General features: G+C 49.3%; 1 protein-coding gene across 4 annotated transcripts in view; it reads left to right on the forward strand.

Annotated features, from left to right (window-relative positions):
- The window catches only part of ARHGAP45 (Rho GTPase activating protein 45), a 54796-nt gene extending 33901 nt beyond the window's left edge, over positions 1-20895 (forward strand). For 2 of the 4 annotated variants that reach the window (XM_035119327.2, XM_035119326.2), the window contains exons 12-23: positions 320-457; positions 2696-2886; positions 4408-4550; positions 6804-6893; positions 7160-7252; positions 8037-8200; positions 8481-8669; positions 12228-12365; positions 14051-14286; positions 16705-16954; positions 17898-17991; positions 20077-20895. In XM_035119327.2, coding sequence (XP_034975218.2) covers positions 320-457; positions 2696-2886; positions 4408-4550; positions 6804-6893; positions 7160-7252; positions 8037-8200; positions 8481-8669; positions 12228-12365; positions 14051-14286; positions 16705-16954; positions 17898-17991; positions 20077-20456 — 2106 coding nt within the window. In that variant the 3' untranslated portion in view covers positions 20457-20895. The remainder of the gene's footprint in view (positions 1-319; positions 458-2695; positions 2887-4407; positions 4551-6803; positions 6894-7159; positions 7253-8036; positions 8201-8480; positions 8670-12227; positions 12366-14050; positions 14287-16704; positions 16955-17897; positions 17992-20076) is intronic. The other 2 variants (XM_035119329.2, XM_035119330.2) reach the window with 2 other exon arrangements.
- Positions 20896-22789: the final 1894 nt, after the last annotated feature.

A 22789-nucleotide genomic window follows, 5' to 3' on the forward strand; every position in this document is an offset into this window, starting at 1 on the left:
CCGAAATGTTCGGAAACCAAGGCACAGCTTCTGATTAGCGCAGGCGCCCCAGAAACAATAGCCGACAGATGCATCGGATGCTCGGCTTCCAAAACTTGTTCAAAAACCGGAACACTTACTTCCGAGTTTTCAGAGTTTGAAAACCAAAGTGTTTGTGAACCAAGGTACCGTTGTATCCTTTTCCCATAGGGAATTGCTCCAGAAGCTTAAATTGTTAGGGATGCCCCTTTTTTTGAGCTGAAATAACACAGGGGGCTCCTGTCCTCGCTGCCCATCCCCTGCTTCTATTGGCGACGCTAACCCTCCTTGCCCGCTCCAGGCCGACGAGGCGATGGCGACTTACCGCACGTGCATCGCCGACGCCAACACGCAGAAGCAGGAGCTGGAGGACACCAAAGTGACGGCCCTGCGGCAGCTCCACGAGGTGGTCAAGCAGAGCGACCAGATCATCAAATCGGTGGGTCTCTCGAGTGCTCGCCGCAGCTGCCTTGCCGACCTCCTGGCTGGCGTGCTTCCAAACATCACTTTGCCACCACGAGGACTAGCAGCTTGCTTTTTGTTTAAAAGGCAACCTCGACACATTTGGTCGCACTGTGAGCCTTGGAAGGGAGCCGTGGGTCATCTAGTCCAACCCCCTGCAAAGCATCCCCGGCGGACGGCCATCCCACCTCTGCTTAAAAACCTCCAAGGAAGGAGAGCCCACCCCCTCCCGAGGGAGACCGTTCCACTGTTGAGAATGTTCCTTGCAAACCACCACAGAGGTTTTCCTGCCATTGAGTGCTATATGAATCTTGTTTGATGAAACAAAATCATCCTTGTGCCAAGCAATCTTCCCACTTGCTGATAACCCCTGAGTCGTCCCCTCTCCACCCATTGCCCCCCACACCGCACTCCCTAGAATAAATGCCTGGCAGAGATTCACACCGTGGTTCTTCCTTTCTTCCTATAGACATAAAAACTTAAGGCTGTCGTCACACAGTCCCCCATTGCGTAATACCCTGGATTTCCACGAACTGAAACCCCACAGGCTAAGGGAAGAGGCAAGCTTAGTAGATGTGTGGGGTGGAGAGGGGAAGCTCTGGGTGTTACTGGGAGGGGTCAGTGAGCAGGGGTGCAGTCCCTATTTGATATGTAATGTTAATATTATATATAAACGCCACTGGAGATAGCTCAGTCAGTAGAGCGGGAGACTCTCAATCTCAGGGTCGTGAGTTCGAGCCCCACATTGGGAAAGAGATTCCTGTGTTTCAGGGGGTGAGACTAGAAGACCCTTGGGGTCCCTTCCACAATGCCTTGATGCTGATCCATTATGTGCTGCAAGCAGGGGGTGGGGAGGCACTTTCCTGAGGGTAAAAGCCCTTCGACAGTAGACTCTATCGGAAGGCAGTGGGCTTTCCTTCGCTGTGCGTTCTTAAGCCGAGGTGGGTCAAGGAGCCTTCAGCCAAGATTCCCGCCTCGCAGGGGGTTGGACTAGATGAACACTGGAGGTCCCTCCCAACTTGACAATTCTACAAGACTCCAGAGAGCCCAAAATAATTTGGGCTGGGCAGACAAAATACGCCTGATGCAATGCAATTGCTTTCCTGTGTTCTATCTTGAACTGGCGAGGAATCCTGCATTGCCCACAGACTATAACGTTCACAGAAAACTGCACAGGAGTTGAGATCCTGGAGTTTTGTGTCGTTGTTTTTTGTAGCAATAAAACAGCCAAGCCTTCTGTGCTCACGTTGAATGGTGGTGTACACATAGCCTTTAGAATTGCCCCGCTTAAGTATATGTACAGTGGTACCTCGCAAGACGAATGCCTCGCGCAACAAAAAAAACTCGCAAGACGAAAGCGTTTTGTGATGTTTTTGGTGACTCGCAAGATGAAGTTTTCTATGGCTGTGCTTCGCAAGACAAATGTTTTTGGCGGTTTTTGTTTTGTTTTGGCCGCACTTCGCAAGACGAAATTATCGCAAGACGAAGTGACTCGCGGAACGAATTAATTTCGTCTTGCGAGGCACCACTGTGTGTGTGTGTGTGTGTGTGTGTGTGTGTATTATAATAAGGTAAATAGGGCTGAAGTGATTTCACCCCTGCTAGCCTTGCTCCCAGGAAAATCAGAGGATTTCTATATCAGGTTCCTATTGGAAGACCGGTCAAATGCCAGAACACTAGCAGTGGCAAAGTTTTTATCGGTGGTCACAAGAACTAATGTTTCCTATTCCGTGTCCCAGCTGTGTATTGCTTGGTAACGAATTGATGGGTCTATGGACCGTAATAAAGATTGTTGTTATAATAAGGTAAATTGGATTTGTCTTCTTGCTGGAACATGAATTATGCAAAAGCGATGGCTTGCAGCTCTACACTTCCAACGATTTTGCCGCTGGTCGGATCAGAGGCGTAGCGTGGGTTGCCAGTGCCCGGGGCCTTGGGAAGGGGAGGGAGACAGATGGAGTATGCATGCGCACTGCGACCACAGAGCTAAGAAAATAAGAGTCGTTCCGGCGTCTGATGAGGTCCCTTCCCGGTTCGTTTTCAACAGAAGCACATAGCTGTGTCGGCGCAGCACCGGGTGTCAAAATCCGGTGCCCCTAGAGGTTCTGCGTCCTTGCGGGTGCCCCCTCCCCACGCTACGCCACTGGGATGGATCAGACCTCCTGCCTCCTTTCCTCTGACGTGTGTCCCTCCTTTTTCCGTCTCTGCGTTCCAGGCCACCATCTCCTTCTTCCAAACCATGCACATGCAGACAGCCCCCCTGCCCGTCTACTTCCAGACACTGTGTGAGAGCAGCAAACTCTACGACCCCGGGCAGCAGTACGCGTCACACGTCAAGCAGCTGCAGCGGGGGGACGAGCCCGAGACGCAGTACGACTTCGAGCCCTACGTTTCCAACAACAGCTGGTGGGTGCTCCCGGATTTGAATCCTGCCCCTCCCCTCCTGCGGCCCTTTCCAATTCTCGAGGAAAGGTGCTCGGGAAGGTCAGAGGCAGAGCAACTGCTTGGCATGCAGAAGGCCCTGGGTTCAATCCCCCACGGCGTTTCTGGGAAGATTGGATAGCTCAGTAGATGGAATGTGATACTCTTGATCTCAGGGTTGCAGGTTCGAGCCCCACGTTGGGCAAAAAAAATCCAGCCTTGCAGGAGGTCAGACTAGACGACCCACAGGGATCCATCCAACTCTTCAATTCTATGATTTTAAAGGACTGTGCTTGTGTTCTGCTAGAGCAAGGAACTTGACTCACATTGCTAAGCTTTGCAGCTGTAGCGTTCAATAATAATAATAATAATTATTATTATTATTATTATTATTATTATTATTATTATTATTTATACCCTACCCATCTGGCTGGGTTTCCCCAGCCACCCTGGGCAGCTCCCAACAGAATAATAATAATAATAATAATAAAGCAATAAAACATCAAACATAAAAACTTCCCTAAACAGGGCTGCCTTCAGATGCCTTCTAAAAGTCAGGTAGTTGTTTATTTCCTTGACATCTGAAGGGAGGGCGTTTCACAGGGCGGGCGCCACCACCAAGAAGACCCTCTGCCTGGTTCCCTGTAACCTCACTTCTTGCAGGGAGGGAACCGCCAGAAGGCCCTTGGGAGATGGACCCCGGTGTCCGGGATGGACGATGGGGGTGGAGACGCTCCTTCAGGGATACAGTGCCATTTAGGGCTTTAAAGGTCAGCACCAACACTTTGACTTGTCCTTGGAAACGTCCTGGGAGCCAATGTAGGTATTTCAGGACTGGTGTTATGTGGTCTCGGCGGCTGCTCCCAGTCCCCAGTCTAGCTGCCGCATTCTGGATTAGTTGTAGTTTCCGGGTCACCTTCAAAGGTAGCCCCACAGAGAGTGCATTGCAGTAGTCCAAGCGGGAGATAACCAGAGCATGCACCACTCTGGCCAGACAGTCTGCGGGCAGGGAGGGTCTCATCCTGCATAGCAGTTGGAGCTGGGAGACAGCCGCCCTGGACACAAAATTGACCTGCGCCTCCATGGACAGTTTAAATCTTTGTCATTGGGCACTTTTGATAGAAATCTCCTGTTTGTCTTGCTGGCCGAGAAACTAAGGTCATAGGAGCTGCCTTTTACTGAGGCTTTGTGCACATCGTACAGGAATAGCTCCATCAGCAGAGCGTGACGCCCTTCATCTCAGGGTCATGGGTTCGAGTCTCATGTTGGGCAAAAGATTCCTGACTTGCAGGGGGTTGGACTAGATGACTCTCGGGGCCCCATCCAATTCTGCAATTCTATGATTCCAGGAAGGCTCCTGCCTGAAACTCTGGCAAGCCTCTGCCCGTCAGTTGTAGATGATACCGAGCTAGAATTTCTCCCCAAGTGGGTGGCCCTGCCAATTTTGGCAACGGGTTGGGTTCGACGGACTCTTCCAAGCTTTCTGAGGGTCTCCGGTCCCCATAGGTCTCCGCTGGCCCGGGCGAGAAAAAGCAGCTTCACCACCGGCGATTTCCCGGCAGCAAGCGGATCTGAAGCGTTTGGCAAAGAGGCAGCGGCTTTGGAGGGCGAGGGAGCGCAGAGCCGGCCGGCCAACCCCGAGCGACGAGGTGAGTCTTCTTTCGCACTCACGGCCCTCGATAAAAGCTGCACACACATCCCTGGGTTTTGCAGTCAGGGCAAATTCGGCAAGATTGCAGCTCGTGCAAGAAACTCTTAGAGGAGCTTCCATGGCTGCAGGCAGTCTACCCCCTTTTGCAACACCTGCAGGGAGGAAATGGCAAGCAAGGCCTCCTGAATCTTCCAAAGGAATAAAATAAATTGGTTATATTTTAGCTGCCTTCCTCGCTGCTTGGCAGAGGGTTGGACTGGATAGCCCTTGTGGTCTCTTCCATCTCTATGATTCTATGATTCTACGTCCCCCAGGCAAGGTACAGTCACAACTGAAATTATCTAACCCCCACTGCAAATGAGGTTTATTATCAAAATTTGCAGACTTCACACTGTTTGCAAGGAGCAAGTAAAAGTAGCATGTTCGGCTGAATTTCCGGGGTGCTCTTAAAACATCTGTTGCATTGAGCTATTTCCATTGGCTTGTTCCTTGCAAACAGCTGAAATTTGCAATGGGGGTTGGAGAATTTCGATTGCGGCTGCACAAAATGCCAGAGAAGCAGCTCAGTGCTGTGAAACAGAAAAATAACAGGAGATAAAGTTAAAAGCAATGCAGTGTAGACAACTCTGGCATGCAGCAAGCTTTCGACTCCCCACGTTGCCCCAGGAAGTTTGTGAAAATGGAATGCAGCCCCCAGGAATTAAAAGAAAATTCTTGCCCGCCCTTGCTGTAAATCACACAGAGATGCGACAGGCACCCTCCTTTCAAAAGCAGGCAGTCCTGCTCGACCTCAAACGCAAAGGAATGATCTGATTGCATTGCCTGCGGAAGTGCGCCTGTGAGGCAAATTGAAAGGAAACAGAGATGGAGTCATGCAGGGTAGCAGCGGGTAAACTCCCTTTATGAGCAGGAACTCAGAGGCACACCAGCAACCCTCCCATTACTGCGCAAACACATTTTCATGCCTGCACGAAGCTTAGGTTGAAACAATTTCATTTAGCAAACATCTGTTTGGCTCTTAACGGTAGCTGAAACCTCTTAGCGATTTTAAAAAGAGAAACGATCACTGCAAAAATCACTGTTTATTTTATTTAGTGAGCAAATGTTAAATGTTTAGATTGTGAGCTAAAAACATGTCCTTGTCTAAAATAAAGACGCAGTTGTATGCAATTTGGGTTATAAACATTGCTGCTGGGTGAGCAAAAAGTCACTAGTTTTGTTGGAATAAAATGGCTGAGTTACAAATGTAACTTTCTACATGTCTCCTACAGAATACAGTGGTACCTTGGTTCTCAAACTTAATCCGTTCCGGACATCCGTTCCAAAACCAAAGCGTTCCAAAACCAAGGCACGCTTTCCCATAGAAAATAATGCAAAACGGTTTAATCCATTCCGGACTTTTAAAACCAACCCCTAAAACAGCAATTTAACATGAATTTTACTATCTAACACAGGCATCCCCAAACTGCGGCCCTCCAGGTGTTTTGGCCTACAACTCCCATGATCCCTAGCTAACAGGACCAGTGGTCAGGGATGATGGGAATTGTAGTCCAAAACATCTGGAGGGCCGAAGTTTGGGGGTGCCTGATCTAACGAGACCACTGATCCATAAAATGAAAGCAATAATCAATGTACTGTACTATAAAATAAATAAGACAGTACTGGAGATGATAAAATGTAAAATTATTATTATTTTCTTACTTGCACTGATGATAGTTCATTGTTTGGATGGGGGGCTTTCATCCATTTCCGCACTCACAATATCAACCAGTCAGTAGCTGAACTGGGTTCCGCAAAAAACAAAACAAAAAAACCCAGCAAAAACAAAAGCGCCAAACTTAATCCGTTCCGGAAGTCTGTTTGACCCCGGAAACAATAGCCGACAGCCGCGTTGGACATTCGGCTTCCGAAAAACATTCGGAAACCAGAACACTTACTTCTAGGTTTTTGACGTTTGAGAGCCAAGGCATTTGAGAACCAAGGTACCCCTGTATATGGAAGAAAGAATAAAATATTTTTATTTAAAAAAAAAACCATTTGAAAAGTACACATAGGCATCAATTAAAACGCTTGGATATAGATATAGATTTATATGAAAACAATTACATACACATGAGTCTATGTTGTATATATAAAATGCACACCACTTTCCAATTCCTCAAAGGGACAGTCTCTCAAAGGCAGGGAATTTCGTTGCACCCAACTCAAAACTACCCAGTAACAAAACTGTGCCCTGTAATTGGCTCCTCAGGTGGGCGGGGCCACCAGGTGCACAAATCGTGGCCGACGGCTATTGCAGAGACAAAGGGCAGCCTCGAATCCGGTCCCACCACGAGCTCAGGTAGCGTCAAAGAGTTTTGATGGGACCCTGGGGGGTCATCCAGCCCAGCCCCCCACAATGCAAGAATCCTGGCCCACACGTTGGGTGGGCTTGAACCATCAACCTCCCTGGCTCTTGGGAATCTCCGTAGGACACCCCCCTTCTCCACAGACCCCGCCCCTTCTTTGTGCCCAGGTGGAACATAAAGAGAGCTGGGTGCGAGTGTGTGCGCTGTACAAAAGTTGGCCTGATCTCCCCTCCTGATGTCAGGTTTCCTTCTCGGGTAGGTGGGTTCCCCCAGAAGTCCCAGACGGTGCCGAGCAATGGGACGTTGTCTCCCGGAGACGAGTCGGACGGAAATTCACCTTCCTTTGAGCAAAGTATGTCCCGAGATGGGAGAGGGGACGGAAGGGCAGCCAGTTGTTGGCTGAGGGGTGGGGTGGGGGCATAGCTGCCAAGTTTTCCCTTTTCTCGCGAGGAAGCCTATTCAGCATAAGGGAAAATCCCTTTAAAAAAGGGATAACTTGGCAGCTATGGGTGGGGGGTCTGGCATGGAAGGGGGTGAGGAAGATGGCCAGTGGTTTCTAGGACAAGAAACATAGCAGCGAGGAATAAGGGATTGCGGGGGGTCAGGTATTGCCTGCTAGTGGCAGAATAGATGCAATACAACACAGCCTTTGTCTTTGGGTCCCACTGCCACAGCGACACCTAGCAGCAGAACATATGCATTGCGATACATCATCACACTAGCGACCTCTAGGGGCAGAATATACAAAATACAAAAAAAATGAACCGAAAAAGCCTCAAAAACGAAAATGAAAAATAAATAGCAAAAGCAAAAGTGCCAAACAATCTGTTCTGGAAGTCTGTTTGACTTCTGAAATGTTCGGAAACCAAGGCACGACTTCTGATTGGCGCAGGTGCCGCAGAAACAAGAGCAGACAGCCATGTTGGACTCTTGGCTTCTGAAAAACCTTAGAAAACTGGAACACGTACTTCTGGGTTTTCGGCGTTTGGGTACCAAGGCATTTGGGAACCAAGGCATTTGAGAACCAAAGCACCACTGTATTTACATTCAAGACGCTCGAACTGCTCTCTCGTTTGCACCTTGAAAGCAGGACTTGGGGGCGGCTAAACTGGCCCTTTCCCCTCCCTGATTCCCAGGTATCGACGACATGACCCCAGAGATCTCGACGCCGACCGGCCCTTTCCGGCACATGGGCCTATCCAAAGCTGCGCAGACCCACCGGCTAAGGAAGCTGCGGGCCCCTTCGAAATGCAGGGAGTGCAACAGCTACGTATATTTCCAGGGAGCTGAGTGCGAGGAGGTAGGAAGGGTCCGGATTCCCGAGTTGCAGCGATCAGCCTTCTTTGTGGTCCAGCTCTCACTTCCATACATCACTCCTGGGGAAACCATAGCTTTAACTATACGGACCTTTGTTGGCAAGGGGATGACTCTGCTTTTTAAGATGCTGTCTAAGTTTGTCATTGCTTTTAATTTGCTGTGTCTTTTAATTTCATGACTGCTGTCACCATCTGCAGTGATCAAGGAGCCCAAGAAGGTAAAATCTCTCACTGCCTCCATTTCTTCCCCTTCTATTTGCCCAGTGCTATCTAGCCTGCCACAAAAAGTGCTTGGAGACGCTGGCCATTCAGTGCGGGCACAAGAAGCTCCAGGGGAAGCTGCAGCTGTTCGGGAGGGACTTTGCCCAGCAGAGCCGCATCAGTTCGGACGGGGTGCCCTTCATCGTGAAAAAGTGCATCTGCGAGATCGAGAGGCGGGCGATGAAGACCAAGGTGAGCTCCGTGGACAGGGAGCAGGGTGGATAAAAAAACCCCAATGATTCAGATTTTTTCTGGGTTGCGGTCAGTGTGCTTCTCCGCAAGGAGGACCTTGCAAGAAATCTGTTCCGAGAGTGGCAGTGTTGTTGTTGTTTAGTTGTGTCCGACTCTTCAAGACCCCATGGACCAGAGCACTCCTGTCTTCCTCTACCTCCCGCAGTTTGGTCAGACTCATGTTGGTGGCTTCGAGAACACTGTCCAACCATCTCGTCCTCTGCCGTCCCCTTCTCCTAGTGCCCTCAATCTTTCCCAACATCGGGGTCTTTTCCAGGGAGTCTTCTCTTCTCATGAGGTGGCCAAAGTATTGGAGCCTCAGCTTCATGATCTGTCCTTCCAGTGAGCGCTCAGGGCTGATTTCCTTCAGAATGGATAGGTTTGATCTCCTTGCAGTCCATGGGACTCTCAAGAGAGGGGCAATAGTTACGCCTTTTTACAGAAGAAGCCTCCTCTCAGCTCGGCGATTTTGGAAACTGTCCAAACCAGCTCCCCACCCCCCAACACACGCCACAATTTAAAACAGACAGGCCGAGCAGGTAAGAGGCAGATAGCTATTTATGTTGTTAGCTGTTGTGAAGATAATAAACAGAAGGTGGGTGCACCCACGAAATAAAGCCAGCCAAGTACTACTAGCCCCCAAGCAAGTTCAGCCTCCAAAATCAGTATCTGTACCTCTAGCCAACCATCTCCAAACATTTAGAATTCTAGTCTTCTCTTGCAGGACAAATGATTCAGATTTTATCTTGGTTGTGGTCAGTGCTTCTCTGAGAGAAGGACATTTCAAGGAATCTGTTGTGAGAGGGGACAGTAGTTAGACCTTTACTGCAGAAGCCTCCTCTCCACTTTTGGACATGAGAGACCAATTTCAAATCCAACCGTTTTGGCTAAAATGGTTGAGCGAGCAATGATTCCATCTGACTCACGGTTCATCCGCTTGATCCAACTCTTTCCCCAGGGGGCGAACCCACTGTTTACCTCTGGATCAGAGCAAAGTCAAGTGGGTTTCCCCTGGAATGACGCTTATCCTGATTCAGAGCTGAGTAACGGGTTGGAAAGGCAAAACGTCCTGGACCTGTGCTTTTCCTTCTCTTTTCCCCCCCTTCAAATTATTTTTATTGATTTTATAAAAAACATAAACAAGGAAGAAGAAAAAAGGAAACTATATCCTTCACAAAAATTGAATATAGAAATAAAATCGCACACAAAAAGATAAGAAAAAAGAAGAATAAAAAAATAAAAAGAACAAAAACCTAGAAAATAACATCTTACTTCTTTAACACCGCAGACTTCCCCGATCTCCCCCTTCCCGAGTTCAAATCAAATCCCTCTTATGCAACTTTCATCATAACTCATCTATTAAACTTAAATTTCAACTCTTTATCTATTACTCTTAAACCAATTCTCTATTCTCATTCTTATTATTTACTTCTTTTTATATTTAATCCCCTTGGCCTATAATCCCCCCCCAAAAAATCTCTTTAGATTTAATAATCTTACATCTATCATGCTAAACTTCATACATTTAATCTTATTCACCCCTCCCTCCCTCTGGAATCTGGTTCCCCAGGCGTGTCAGCAAGCTCCTTAAAACATTCCAGTTCCAGACCATCTTATTCCATCCAATATTTACCAACTAACACACCCTTCATCCCACACCAGCTCTGGCCCATGCCAGCCCACACCATTCCATCACCATTCAGTGGTGCCACTCCAATTCCTTAAAGCAGGGGTTCCCAAACTAAGGCCCGGGGGCCAGATGCGGCCCAATCGCCTTCTAAATCCGGCCCGTGGATGGTCTGGGAATCAGCATGTTTTTACATGAGTAGAATGTGTCCTTTTATGTAAAATGCATCTCTGGGTTATTTGTGGGGCATAGGAATTCGTTAAAAAAAAAATTCAAACTATAGTCCGGCCCCCCACAAGGTCTGAGGGACAGTGGACCGGCCCCCTGCTGAAAAAGTTTGCTGACCCCTGCCTTAAACCATGCCCCCCACCATCCTCCCTTTTTTTGCCCCATATGCATAATTCACAATTTTCTCTCCCCCAATAACCAGTCCAATGCCTGGATTGTGCTTCCCCTCTCTTACTGGGGGAGCACCCTTCCAGGCTGATTCTTCATTAACTGTCCAAGCCCTTCCATGGGTCTTGTTCTCCCTCTCTCACAGGTTGAGCAATGTCCCATGATCTTTCCTCTTCGAGAGCCCACTGTATTATACAAATGTTCTGTGCAGCCCCTCTCGTTGGTTGCACTAGGTTCCAGTCCTTCTGTTCCTCTTGTTGCTCTTCTTTTTTAAGCTTAATATAGTCCACACCTTCCTCATCCTTAGCTTGTAGTTCAAACTGTGTTGGGGAGTCAGATTGTTCCCTTTTGCCTGATCGAAACTCATGTATCATTTCATAGATTTGCTCCAAAATAAATTGCAAACAGTCTGATTCTTCACAGGAAGCTGATGTTTTGTCTACTTCCATTTTAAGTCTCAAATTTCATGGGAAAGGCATGCGTTGCAGGACCTAAGATGGTGTTATTTCTTATATCCAAAATTCCCAACATACAGATTATATCTGAACTGGTTCCAACTCTTATTTTTAACTCAATTTCTCACTTCCAAGTCCACTTACTCGTGTTGTTCACAGTCTTGTTATTTTAACAGGTTTAACAATGTAGTTCAACAGTTCACAATAATACAAAGTTTCCTTTCCTTTGTGACGTCATAATGGCGGCTCGCCTAAGCCTGTCGGGTTCCATTCCCAGCTTGCAGGAGGGTCTTTCTCAGATCCAAATTGTATTTTTTACAGGATTTCTACACACTCAATTTCTTCCTCTTGCCCTGCAGCAAGAAGGAAGATTCCAACCCATTTTTTAGAGGAATTTAGTACTTCTTAACAAAAATCTTGGCTGCGGGCAAAGTAGTTGCCTCTCACACACTCGGTAGGGAGAGATCGACCTCCGTTCTTCTAAATCTCCTCCCCTAGCCAAATTCTTGTCCAATCTCCAACAATTTACTCACATCTCAGTCCAAATCTTCTAATCTTTGAGGTGTCTGCCGCTCAAGTACCTTCAGCTCGGAGCTTCGCGCCAGAGAGATAGCGAATTGACTCGAGGCTCCATCTCCCCTCAGTCTGCTCTTGGGGCTCTTTAAAAAAGAGCTTACCGGGCAGCGAGGGAGACTTGAAGGAGCACCGCTGAGTCTCCACGCCCCCAGAAAGCCCGATCCGGGGGGCCACTGCGCTCTGTGGCTCCCCCCCTCTGGCGCTAGGGTCCTCAGAGACCGAGGTTTCCCTCGTCGATCGGTAATGGCGACAGACCGGAAGTCCTTCTCTAGGTGACCTATGTGATCTGACACCTACCTTCTTTCAGCTGATATTATCCTTTCATATAGGGGTAGCCAACACGATACTCTGCAGATGCTACTGAATTATAACACTTATGATCTCTGCCTATTGGCTCTGCTGGTGGGGTTTGGGGTTGCCGTTTGAGCACTCGGGTCTCTAAAAGGTTCGCCGCCACTGCTCTAGGGCATCTACCGCGTCAACGGCGTCAAGACCCGCGTTGAGAAGCTGTGCCAGGCCTTTGAGAATGGGAAAGAGCTGGTCGAGTTGTCCCAGGCCTATCCTCACGACATCAGCAACGTGCTGAAGCTGTACCTGCGGCAGGTGAGGCTCCCTGGGGCGGCGGGGGGACCTGGGGGGGGACCTTTGGGCTGGAAGGTGGCAATATCGAGGGCTCCCTTCTCCAGGAAGGGAAGGAAGAAACACTTGGTTTTATGACCACGGTGTCCGCGGGTCGTAGAATCATAGAATTGTAGGGTTGGAATCCTGGACAGATGGCCACCCAACCTCTGCTTTGAAAACCTCCAAGGAAGGAGAATCAACCGCCTTCCACCCTGCGGCCGAACAGCTCTGATAGAGGGAAAGTTCTTCCTGATGTTTAGTCAGAATCTCATTTCATAGAACCATAGAATTGTAGAGGGGGGGGGTCATCAGGTCCAGCCCCCTGCAAGCTGTCCCATACAGAAATCGAACCCATGACCTTGGTGTTTCAGGCACCATGCTCTTACTTGAACCTGTTGGTTCGGGTCCTACCCTCCAGAGCAGGATAAAACAAGCTTGCTCCATCTTCCACGCCCATCTGGCTGGGTTTCCCCAGCCACTCTGGGCGGCTCTCAACAGAATATTAAAAGCAGGATGAAACATCGAACATTAAAAACTTCCCTGAACAGCGCTGCCTTCAGATGTCTTCTAAAAGTCTGATAGTTGTTTATTTCATTGACATCTGATGGGAGGACGTTCCACAGGGCGGCTGCCACCACTGAGAAGGCCCTCTACCTGGTTCCCTGTAACCTCACTTCTCGCAGTGAGGGAACCGCCAGAAGGCCCTCGGAGATGGACCTCAGTGTCCGAGCTGGACGATGGGGGTGGAGACGCATCTTCAGGTCTACTGGGCTGAGGCTGTTTTGGGCTTTCAAGGTCAGCCCCAACACTTTGAATTGTGCTCGGAAACGTCCCGATAGCCAACATAGGTCTGACCCTGCCTGAACCTTCCCATCCGTGGTTCGATGTTGGGAGGTTCGGGACGGACGGAAGAACGGGCTTCTTCACCTATCGCTAGACTTTGGAACTCCCTCCCACTGGAGGCAGTGAGAGCCACTGACTTAAAAGACACCTTTAAGAGAGGATTGGGGAAACTCATGGCGGAGGAGGCGGAAGAGTCTTATCCATGGCCTGATGGCTGCATTCTGCCCCCCACTGGCCAGATACCAGCTGTTGGAGATTGCAAGTGGGGAGAGTTTTTGTGGCACCCATGGGAACACCTGGTTGGCCCCAGTGAGAACAGGGTGCTGGGCCATGATGGGCACTGGGCCTGATCCAGAAGGGGTGTCTCATGTTCTGTCCCACACACTCGGAGGTGCGCTTCCATTTCTTTGTTGTTGTTGATGATGGTGATGATGATGTTGTTGTTTTTCTTTGTTGTTGTTGTTGTTGTTGTTTAAATTTATTTACTGCCCTATACCCGGGGGTTTCATAGTGCTTCACACAATAAAATCAAGATATAAAAACCGCAAAATACATAATACAGTGGTACCTCTGGATACGTACCTGATCCGTTCCGGGGTGCCGTTCCCACCCCGAAAAGTACGCATCCAGAGCGGCGCTTTTGAGCATGTGTGAAGCGCTGATAGAGCGCTTCTGCGCATGCGCGCGGCGAAACCCGGAAGTAAACACTTCCGGGTCCGCCGTGTTCTTAAGTTGAAAATACGCAACCCGCAGCTAACACAACCCGAGGTGTGACTGTAAAAATAAAAACAACAACCCAATAGCCCCCCTCTCGCCCCGTTCAGCTCCCGGAACCCATCATGCCATTCCGCATGTACAACAGCCTTATGGGGTTGGCCAAGGAGAGCCTGCAGGGAGGGTCCGAGGGCAGGCCCGGAAAGAGCATCGCCGAGCTGGTGGACAGGGGACCTGAGACCGAGAAGGTGGTCGTGGCGCTGGTGACGAAACTGAGGGACCTTCTGAGGGAGCTCCCTTCGGAGAACTTGTCTACCCTAAAGTACATCCTTCTGCATTTGAGGAGGTAAGCGGGAGAGGAGGTGGGGGGGGGGGCTGTCGGCTGGCGACCCTGCCTCCAATAAAAGGGGGGTGGTGAGATTTTCACTCCCTTCCTTCTACAACAGCCAGTAGAGTGGCACCTTGGTTCTCAAACTTAATCCGTTCCGGAAGTCTGTTCCAAAACCAAAGCGTTCCAAAACCAAGGCACGCTTTCCCATAGAAAGCAATGCGAAACAGATTAATCCATTCCAGGCTTTTAAAAACAACCCCTAAAACAGCAATCGAACATGAATATTACTATCTAACCAGACCATTGATCCATAAGATGAAAGCAACAATCAATGTAGGGTACTATGAAATAAATAAGCCAGTATTGTAGATGATAAAATTTAAAATAGCGGCTGTCGGCTATTGTTTCCGGGGTCAAAATTTTTTTCTTCCCTGAACTGATGACAGTCATTGTTTGGATAGGGGGCTTTTATCCATTTCCACAGCTACACAATCAGTCCATCAGTAGCAGAAATGGGTTCCACAAAGTCACAAAAACAAATGAACCGGAAAAGCCTCAAAAACAAAAACGCAAAATAAGTAGCAAACACAAAAGCGCCAAACTTAATCCGTTCTGGAAGTCCGTATCGCTTCCAAAATTTTCAAGAACCAAGGCGCAGCTTCTGATTGGTGCAGGCGCCCCAGAAACAATAGCCGGCAGCCGCGTCGATGTTTGGCTTCCGGAAAACATTCGAAAACTGGAACACTTACTTCCAGGTTTTTAGCCAGTCATGGCTGTGTCCCTGGGAAACATAGCTCTGCAAGGGGAACATCTCCTGACATCTCTCGGCACCCACAGCAAACTACTGTTCCCAGGGATCTTTGGGAGAAGGAGCCGTGGCTGTTCAAATTGGCGAGCTCTCGAGACGCAGACCTCTGTCACCTGTTGAAGGACCAGCACTCACAACTGTTAGGGAACCGGGCGCAATTCTGCCACCTGAGAAACGCGCTCTCCCAAAGCGAAAGCAACATAAATCCTACAAGGACGTTGGTGGACATTTCAGGGCGTGTTTTGGGAGCCAGAATGAATAAAATGAGCCGTATCCAAGTCATAAATCCAAGTCCCTGGTTCTGAATGGGGTAACTGTGCCCCTGAAGGACCAGGTGCGCAGCCTGGGAGTCATTTTGGACTCACAGCCGTCCATGGAGTCACAGGTCAATTCTGTGTCCAGGGCAGCTGTCTATCAGCTCCATCTGGTACGCAGGCTGAGACCCTCCCTGCCTGCAGACTGTCTGGCCAGAGTGGTGCATGCTCTAGTTATCTCACGCTTGGACTACTGCAATGCACTCTACGTAGGGCTACCCTTGAAGGTGACTCGGAAACTACAACTAATCCAGAATGCGGCAGCTAGACTGGGGACTGGGAGTGGCCGCCGAGACCACATAACACCGGTCTTGAAAGTTCTACATTGGCTCCCAGTTCGTTTCCGAGCACAATTCAAAGTGTTGGTGCTGACCTTTAAAGCCCTAAATGGCCTTGGTCCAGTATACCTGAAGGAGCGTCTCCACCTCCATCATTCTGCCCGGACACTGAGGTCCAGCACCGAGGGCCTTCTGGCGGTTCCCTCGTTGCGAGAAGCCAAGTTGCAGGGAACTAGGCAGAGGGCCTTCTCGGTGTCAAAGAGGAAAACAACTACCAGACTTTTAGAAGACATCTGAAGGCAGCCCTGTTCAGGGAGGCTTTTAATGTTCAATAGACTATTGTTTTTTATTTTTCTGTTGGAAGCCGCCCAGAGTGGCTGGGGAAACCCAGCCAGATGGGCAGTGTATAAATAATATATTATTATTATTATTATTATTATTAAACGCTACAGCTGCAAAGCTTAGCAATGTGAGTCAAGTTCCTTGCTCTAGCAGAACACAAGCACAGTCCTTTAAAATCATAGAATTGAAGAGTTGGATGGAGCCCCGTGGGTTGTTTAGTAGACCCACCGGAAGCAATCGGCGTGCCCAAATCCATCCCGTTGTCTTAAGGGGGTTTTGCGATGCCACGCGGTGAGGGCAGGGACCATTGGACCCTACTGACTTCAGCCAGCCCCCAGTCACACAATCAGTCAACCAGTAGCTGAACTGGGTTCCACATAGTCACAAAAACAAAACACAGAGAGCTGCAAAAACTCAAAATAAATGGCAAAATCAGCCAGACCTCAGTGCAACACACAAATCGGGTGCGTAACACTAAAAACGGAGCATGTTTGGCTTCCGAAAATAGTTCGCAAACCGGAATGCTTATTTCCGGGTTTGCAGTGTTTGGGTTCCAAGTTGTTTGAGTACCAAGGCGTTTGCGAACCAAGGGACCGCTGTATTTAGAATCAGAAGACCCCGGCCCCTCGGTGTTGCAGAACAGACCAGGGTTCCCTTGTTAACTGTGTCGCCTGCCCGATTCTCCCCCCAGGATCGTCGAAGTCGAGCAAGAAAACAAGATGACCCCTGGCAACCTGGGCATTGTCTTTGGCCCCACGCTGATGCGCCCAAGGCCCACCGAGGCCACCATCTCCCTCTCCTCGCTGGTCGACTACCCGCATCAAGCCCGCATCGTCGAGGCCCTCGTAACCTTCTACCCTGCCATCTTCGAAACCGGCGGCGCTTTGCCGGAAAGCCCCGAAGACGCAGTTCAGGAAGACAGGGACGCAGCCGAGAACCAGGTAGGGGGGGGAACCTTTCGGAGAGGGTTGCTGTTGCAGAGGGGGAGCTTCCTGAGCGGGGACTTCCGCCTCTGAAGGCGCTGCCGTTCGCACAGCTGGATTTGTGTGAATGTTCAGGGTGGTAGGAGAGGATAAAGGTAAAGGGTAAAGGGACCCCTGACCATTAGGTCCAGTCGTGACCGACTCTGGGGTTCATCTCGCTTTACTGGCTGAGGGAGCCGGCGTACAGCTTCTGGGTCATGTGGCCATCATGGCAAAGCCGCTTCTGGCGAACCAGAGCAGCGCATGGAAATGCTGTTTACCTTCCCGCCAGAGCGGTACCTATTTATCTACTTACACTGGTGTGCTTTTGAACTGCTAGGTTGGCAGGAGCAGGAACCGAGCAACGGAAGCTCACTCCGTCGCAGGGATTCGAACCGCCGACCTTCTGATCAGCAAGCCCTAGGCTCTGTGGTTTAACCCACAGCACCACCTGCGTCCCTGCGTAGGAGAGGATATATAATAGTAATAATCTTTATTGCGGTCCAACGACCCATAACATGGATTCAGAATAAAACACAGACTCATACAGACAACCCCCCCAGGGAAGGGAGACCAAAGTGTTATTTGTTTAGTGATGGGTATGTTGATCTTTGATTCGTATGACTACAGAAGAGAGAATATATTGTTTATTAATATCCTTCCTAACTTGCGCAGGCAAGTTCCTTTACTTAGCAGAGTTTACATTCCCCTTTTACCTGCAGATTGATATGCAGTTGGAAATGTTGATCTTAGGACCCTTGGAGGGGGTGGGGGGGAAGTTTTGAGATTCAGAACAATCTCTTTATAATGGGTTTGCGATTGATATTGATATTGTTGTACGTTTAATTCTTTAATCAAATAAAAGTTATCATTTTAAAACATAGATAAAAGATCTCAGCAATGTCTTGCATTCTATGTGCAGGAAGATGCATGCGCGCCGTCGGACGACACAGACCTATACCTCGCGGCCTCCGCTGAGCAGGCAGACGCGGCTTTTCACGAGGACCTGTACAGAGGTGAGGCGGAACCACCTGTCCAAAGGTTGGACGCCGGGTGATACTATATTTTTCTTCCTACAATTTATGACACCCTCCCAGCTTCACCTTAAGGTCCCAGGCGAGTCACGGCAATTAAAACACAATGTGAACAGCTGGTATGTCCCGCAGAGGACCTTAAGATCCGCAAATAATAACAGCCTAAGGGTCCCGGGCCCTAAGGAAGCCCGACTATCCTCCACCAGGGCCAGGGCCTTTTCAGTGGTGGCACCAACCTGGTGGAATGCTCTGTCCCATGAGACTAGGGCCCTGCAGGACTTCCGCAGGACCTGTAAGACAGAGCTATTCCGCCTGGCCTTCAATTTGAATTAGCCTGATCCTCCATTCCCTTTTCCCTTTCCTTTTTCTATGAATAAACCCTTTTGGGACCCCACATTTAAACTCTTCCCCAGTCTGCTTGCTGGCCCTAGCTGAACCAAACCTGGCCAGTTAGCCCTGGCGATCACTTGATGTTTACGGAACTGGGTTTCCGCCCCAAAAAATGACCCTGATTTTTTTGAATTTTATTGACATGGACGCTACATTTATGTTGTATTTTTATGCTGTTTTAAAGTCGCTTTTAATTAATGTTTCATATTTGCTGTTAGCTGTCCTGAGCCCGGCTTTCAAATTGGGAAGGGCGGGGTATAAATAAAATTTTATTATTATATTATTATTTATTATTTGAAACCACAGTGGTCCCATACTGTCAATGCAGGAGCACATTCGCAGCCTGTCTCTCTCAGCCAGCCCGCCTTGCAGGGTTACTGTGAGGATAAAATGGGGAGGATGAGCCACAGAACGAATACAGATCTCCTCGGCAGAAGGACAAGGGAGTGGGAAAAGGAAGGCAGTAATGGGCTGCATGTCCAGAAAGTGGTGGTGGGGGATGAGTGTTCAGACCCCTGGGCTCTCACTTGTGGGGTGCCTCAGGGCTCTGTCCTCTCCCCCATGCATTTTAACATCTACATGCAGCCGCTGGGAGAGATCATCAGGGGGTTTGGGCTGGGTGTTCATCAGTATGCGGATGATACCCAGCTCTACCTCTCTTTCAAATCAGAACCAGTGAAGGCAGTGAAGGTCCTGTGTGAGGGTCTGGAGGCGGTTGGAGGATGGATGGCGGCTAACAGATTGAAGTTGAATCCTGAGAAGACAGAAGTACTGTTTGTGGGGGACAGGAGGCGGGCAGGTGTGGAGGACTCCCTGGTCCTGAATGGGGTAACTGTGCCCCTGAAGGACCAGGTGCGCAGCCTGGGAGTCATTTTGGACTCACAGCTGTCCATGGAGGTGCAGGTCAATTCTGTGTGCAGGGAACTGTCTCCCAGCTCCATCTGGAACACAGGATGAGACCCTCCCTGCCCGCAGACTGTCTCGCCAGAGTGGTGCATGCTCTGGTTATCTCCCGCTTGGACTACTGCCATGCACTCTACGTGGAGCTACCTTTGAAGGTGACCCGGAAACTGCAACTAATCCAGAATGTGGCAGCTAGACTGGTGACTGGGAGCGGCCGCTGAGACCATATAACACCGGTCCTGAGAGATCTACATTGGCTCCCAGGACGTTTCTGAGCACAATTAAAAGTGTTGGTGCTGACCTTGAAAGCCCTAAATGGCCCAGTAGAAGGAGTGTCTCCACCCCCCATCATTCCTCCTGAGGGCCTTCTTGCGGTTCCCTCCCCTGCGAGAAATGAGGTTACAGGGAATCAGGCAGAGGGCCTTCTCAGTGGTGGCACCCGCCCTGTGGAACGCCCTCCCAGATGTCAAGGAGATAAACAACTATCTGACTTTTAGAAGACATCTGAAGGCAGCCCTGATTGGGGAAGTTTTTAATGACTGATGTTTTATTGTGTTTTTAATCTTTTGTTGAAAGCCTCCCAGAGTGGCTGGGGGAACCTAGCCAGATGAACAGGGTATAAATAATAAATTATTTCTATAGCCGGCCCCCCTAGCAGGGTTATTGTGAGGATAAAATTGGGTGCGCCATGGAGCCCACAGGGATCTCCTTGGCAGAAGGACGAGGGAGTAGGCAAAGGAAGGCAGTAATGGGTTGCATTTCATCCCAACGCAGAAGACAGCACCCGTTTCATCGATTCCGACTCCGATCCAGAAGACTGTGCAGAGGCAGGCATCAAAGGGGCCCCGCGGCGAGGCAGCGAGACCAGCGGAGACGAAGGGACCCCGTCTGCGGACGAAGCCAGCGAGGAAGGGACGCTGAGCCGCACGTACAGCGCCGGTCAGTCGGACTCGGAGGACGTCTCGCCGCTGCAGCGCTGCCTGAACCAGGAGGAAGGCCGCTGCGATGTGGACGAGGATGTGGTTTTCGGGAGAGAGGGTGACGGGGAGAGCGCAGAAGGGCAGGTGGGAAGGCCACCGGAGGCTTGCAACACGAACCAGTCCAACAACGTGGCGTTTCCGCAGCCGCCTTTCGGCTACAAGGTGTTAGGGTAACGACCCGGGCCGGAGTTTCCCCAGCCTCGGAAACGGGAATGAAAGAACAGTCCGTATGCACTGTCGCTGGCGCTGTCAACGAAGAGAAGTCTTGGTGTCCTTTCCAACCCGCCTTTTCAACGCAAAGAGCAGGGTTGTGTGGTTTAGCAGACTCCCAATGTTTTTTGCATGAGCGGCGTGTTAATAAGAACAGTCCCAGACACAACGCCGTCGCAATTATTATATTTGCACCATCCTGTCCTTGTTAGCAGAGGTTCTCGGTTATCTCCCAGAAACTACCCAGAAAAATTGCCCCTTTAAAAGTACTGATTTCAAGTAGACATTTCACTTTAGCAAAGCAGAACTCATTTTTTGTTTTATTTTGCTATGGATAGGGTTGGGTTCTTTAAAAAAAAAAAATGCCGGCCCCTTCAGCTATGCCATTGTTATTTTAAAAAGTCAGGGTACAAATTGACCGTGAGGGAGGCTTGCTGGATTACGAGGTACTCGAAAGGTTGCGACCCACACTTTCTGGGAAGCAAGCGCCGTCGCGGACTTGCTACTGATCAGACAACCGCCGGATTGCAGTGTGCTGGCGAAGGGCGCACTTTGCTTTTCGCACCCTGCTCCAAAAAAATACGCCTAGCTCATTAAGGTAGAAAAAGAATTAAGCAAAAGTCTGATAAGCTTACTTTTATGGGGCTTATTCCCTCAGAGATGGGTTTGTTGGGACGCGTGGATCCGAGCTCAACCTTTCAAGCTAGCGTAACCTGCATCCTTTCGTCTTCCCATCTCTAGCAATAGAGGCGTTGCTAGGGAAACGGCTTTGGCTCTGTGCTTTAGAGCATCCGTTAGGCGTTCACATGGCTTCAATCTCCGGCATCTCCCAGTTTGGGCTGGGAGAGACTCCCCCCCTTTCTCCGAAACCCTGGAGAGTCGTCGCTAGCTGGTGTGGCCAATATTGAGCCAGACGGAACAGTGGTCAGACTCAGTTATAATACAGCTTTGAATCTACTCAGGACCAATTGTAATGTTACTTTTTTGGGTGGTGGTGGGGGGTGTAATTACAGCCTTACATGCAAAAAGTCCCAGGTTCCAATTCCCAATGGCATTTCCAAATAGAAAATGGAGGTACCCTAATCTGAAACCTTGTTGCCAGGGAGTGTCAGGTCTCGGCATAAGGCGGGTTCCAGTTTCTCTGCTCCTAGGTACCTAAGAGACGTGAAGAATATTTACCTCTGAACAAAACGTAAGAGGGCAGCGACTGGGGCTCTCGCTAGGGGTGGGCAATACCTGGTTTTCAACACCGCAACATATCACCTGCTAAACGCCACAATCTACTGATCTATCATGTCTGAAATAAAGATGGAGCTATGTAGAGGCGCCAGCCAGCTTAATGGTTTTCCCCACAATTGTGATTTTTACATACACATACATCAGGATTCGTGATATATTGCCAGGTCAAAAATTACGAAACGAGTACCACGATATGGACTTCAAACCGCTTTGGGCGATATATGGATATATGCCCAGTCACCCTGTGGAAGTGTTTTATATATACAGTGGTGCCTCGACTTACAAATTTAATCTGTTCCGAAGGCACCTTCGTAGGTCGAAAAATTCGTAAGTCGAAAAGCGCCATTGGAAACGCAATTTCCCATAGGAATGCATTGGAAACGGAAAAATTCATAAGTCGAAGCAACCCCATCTAAAAATTCGTAAGTCAAAAAAACCCTATCTAAAACCGCCGCGGTTTCCGTTCAGATGTCGAGAAATTTGTAAGTGTGCGCCCATTTGACCCATTCGTGAGTCGAAAAATTCGGTTGTTGAGTCATTCGTAAGTCGAGGTACCACTGTACATGTATTTTTAGCATTTTGTCGGGAGCCGCCAAGTGGCTGGGGCAACCCAGTCAGATGGCGGCATATAAATAATTATTATTATATTGCTTTAAAAAAGGGGCAGATCAGGGACCCAGGGCAAAATGTGTGGGTATCAGGGCCCCCCTGCTCCACTTCCCAGTAATGCCAACAGTCCTGTGGGAAGTGTAAGACACAACAGGGCAGAAAGTTTTTTTCCCTCCGTGAGGCCAACTAACTTGCCGAATCTTATGCAAAAACCACTTTTAGCATCATTAAAGAGAGCCTTGATTTGGATCTGGCCAGAGACCCACCTAATCCAGCGTCCCGTTCTCGCAGCGTCCTGGCAGAAGCTGAGCACGACGGCGCTGCCTAGTGGCAAGGGCTTTCGGAGAACCAAGGAGCCTCTTCCGAGTCTCCGTCGTGATTCAACAGGACGACGCTTTCCAGCAAATACAAAGGCAGATCTAATCATTTATCCTTGTGTAACAGGAACA

This window comes from Zootoca vivipara, chromosome 6 (genome assembly GCF_963506605.1).
Source record: "Zootoca vivipara chromosome 6, rZooViv1.1, whole genome shotgun sequence".
In the NCBI taxonomy this organism is placed as follows: Eukaryota; Metazoa; Chordata; class Lepidosauria; order Squamata; family Lacertidae; genus Zootoca; species Zootoca vivipara.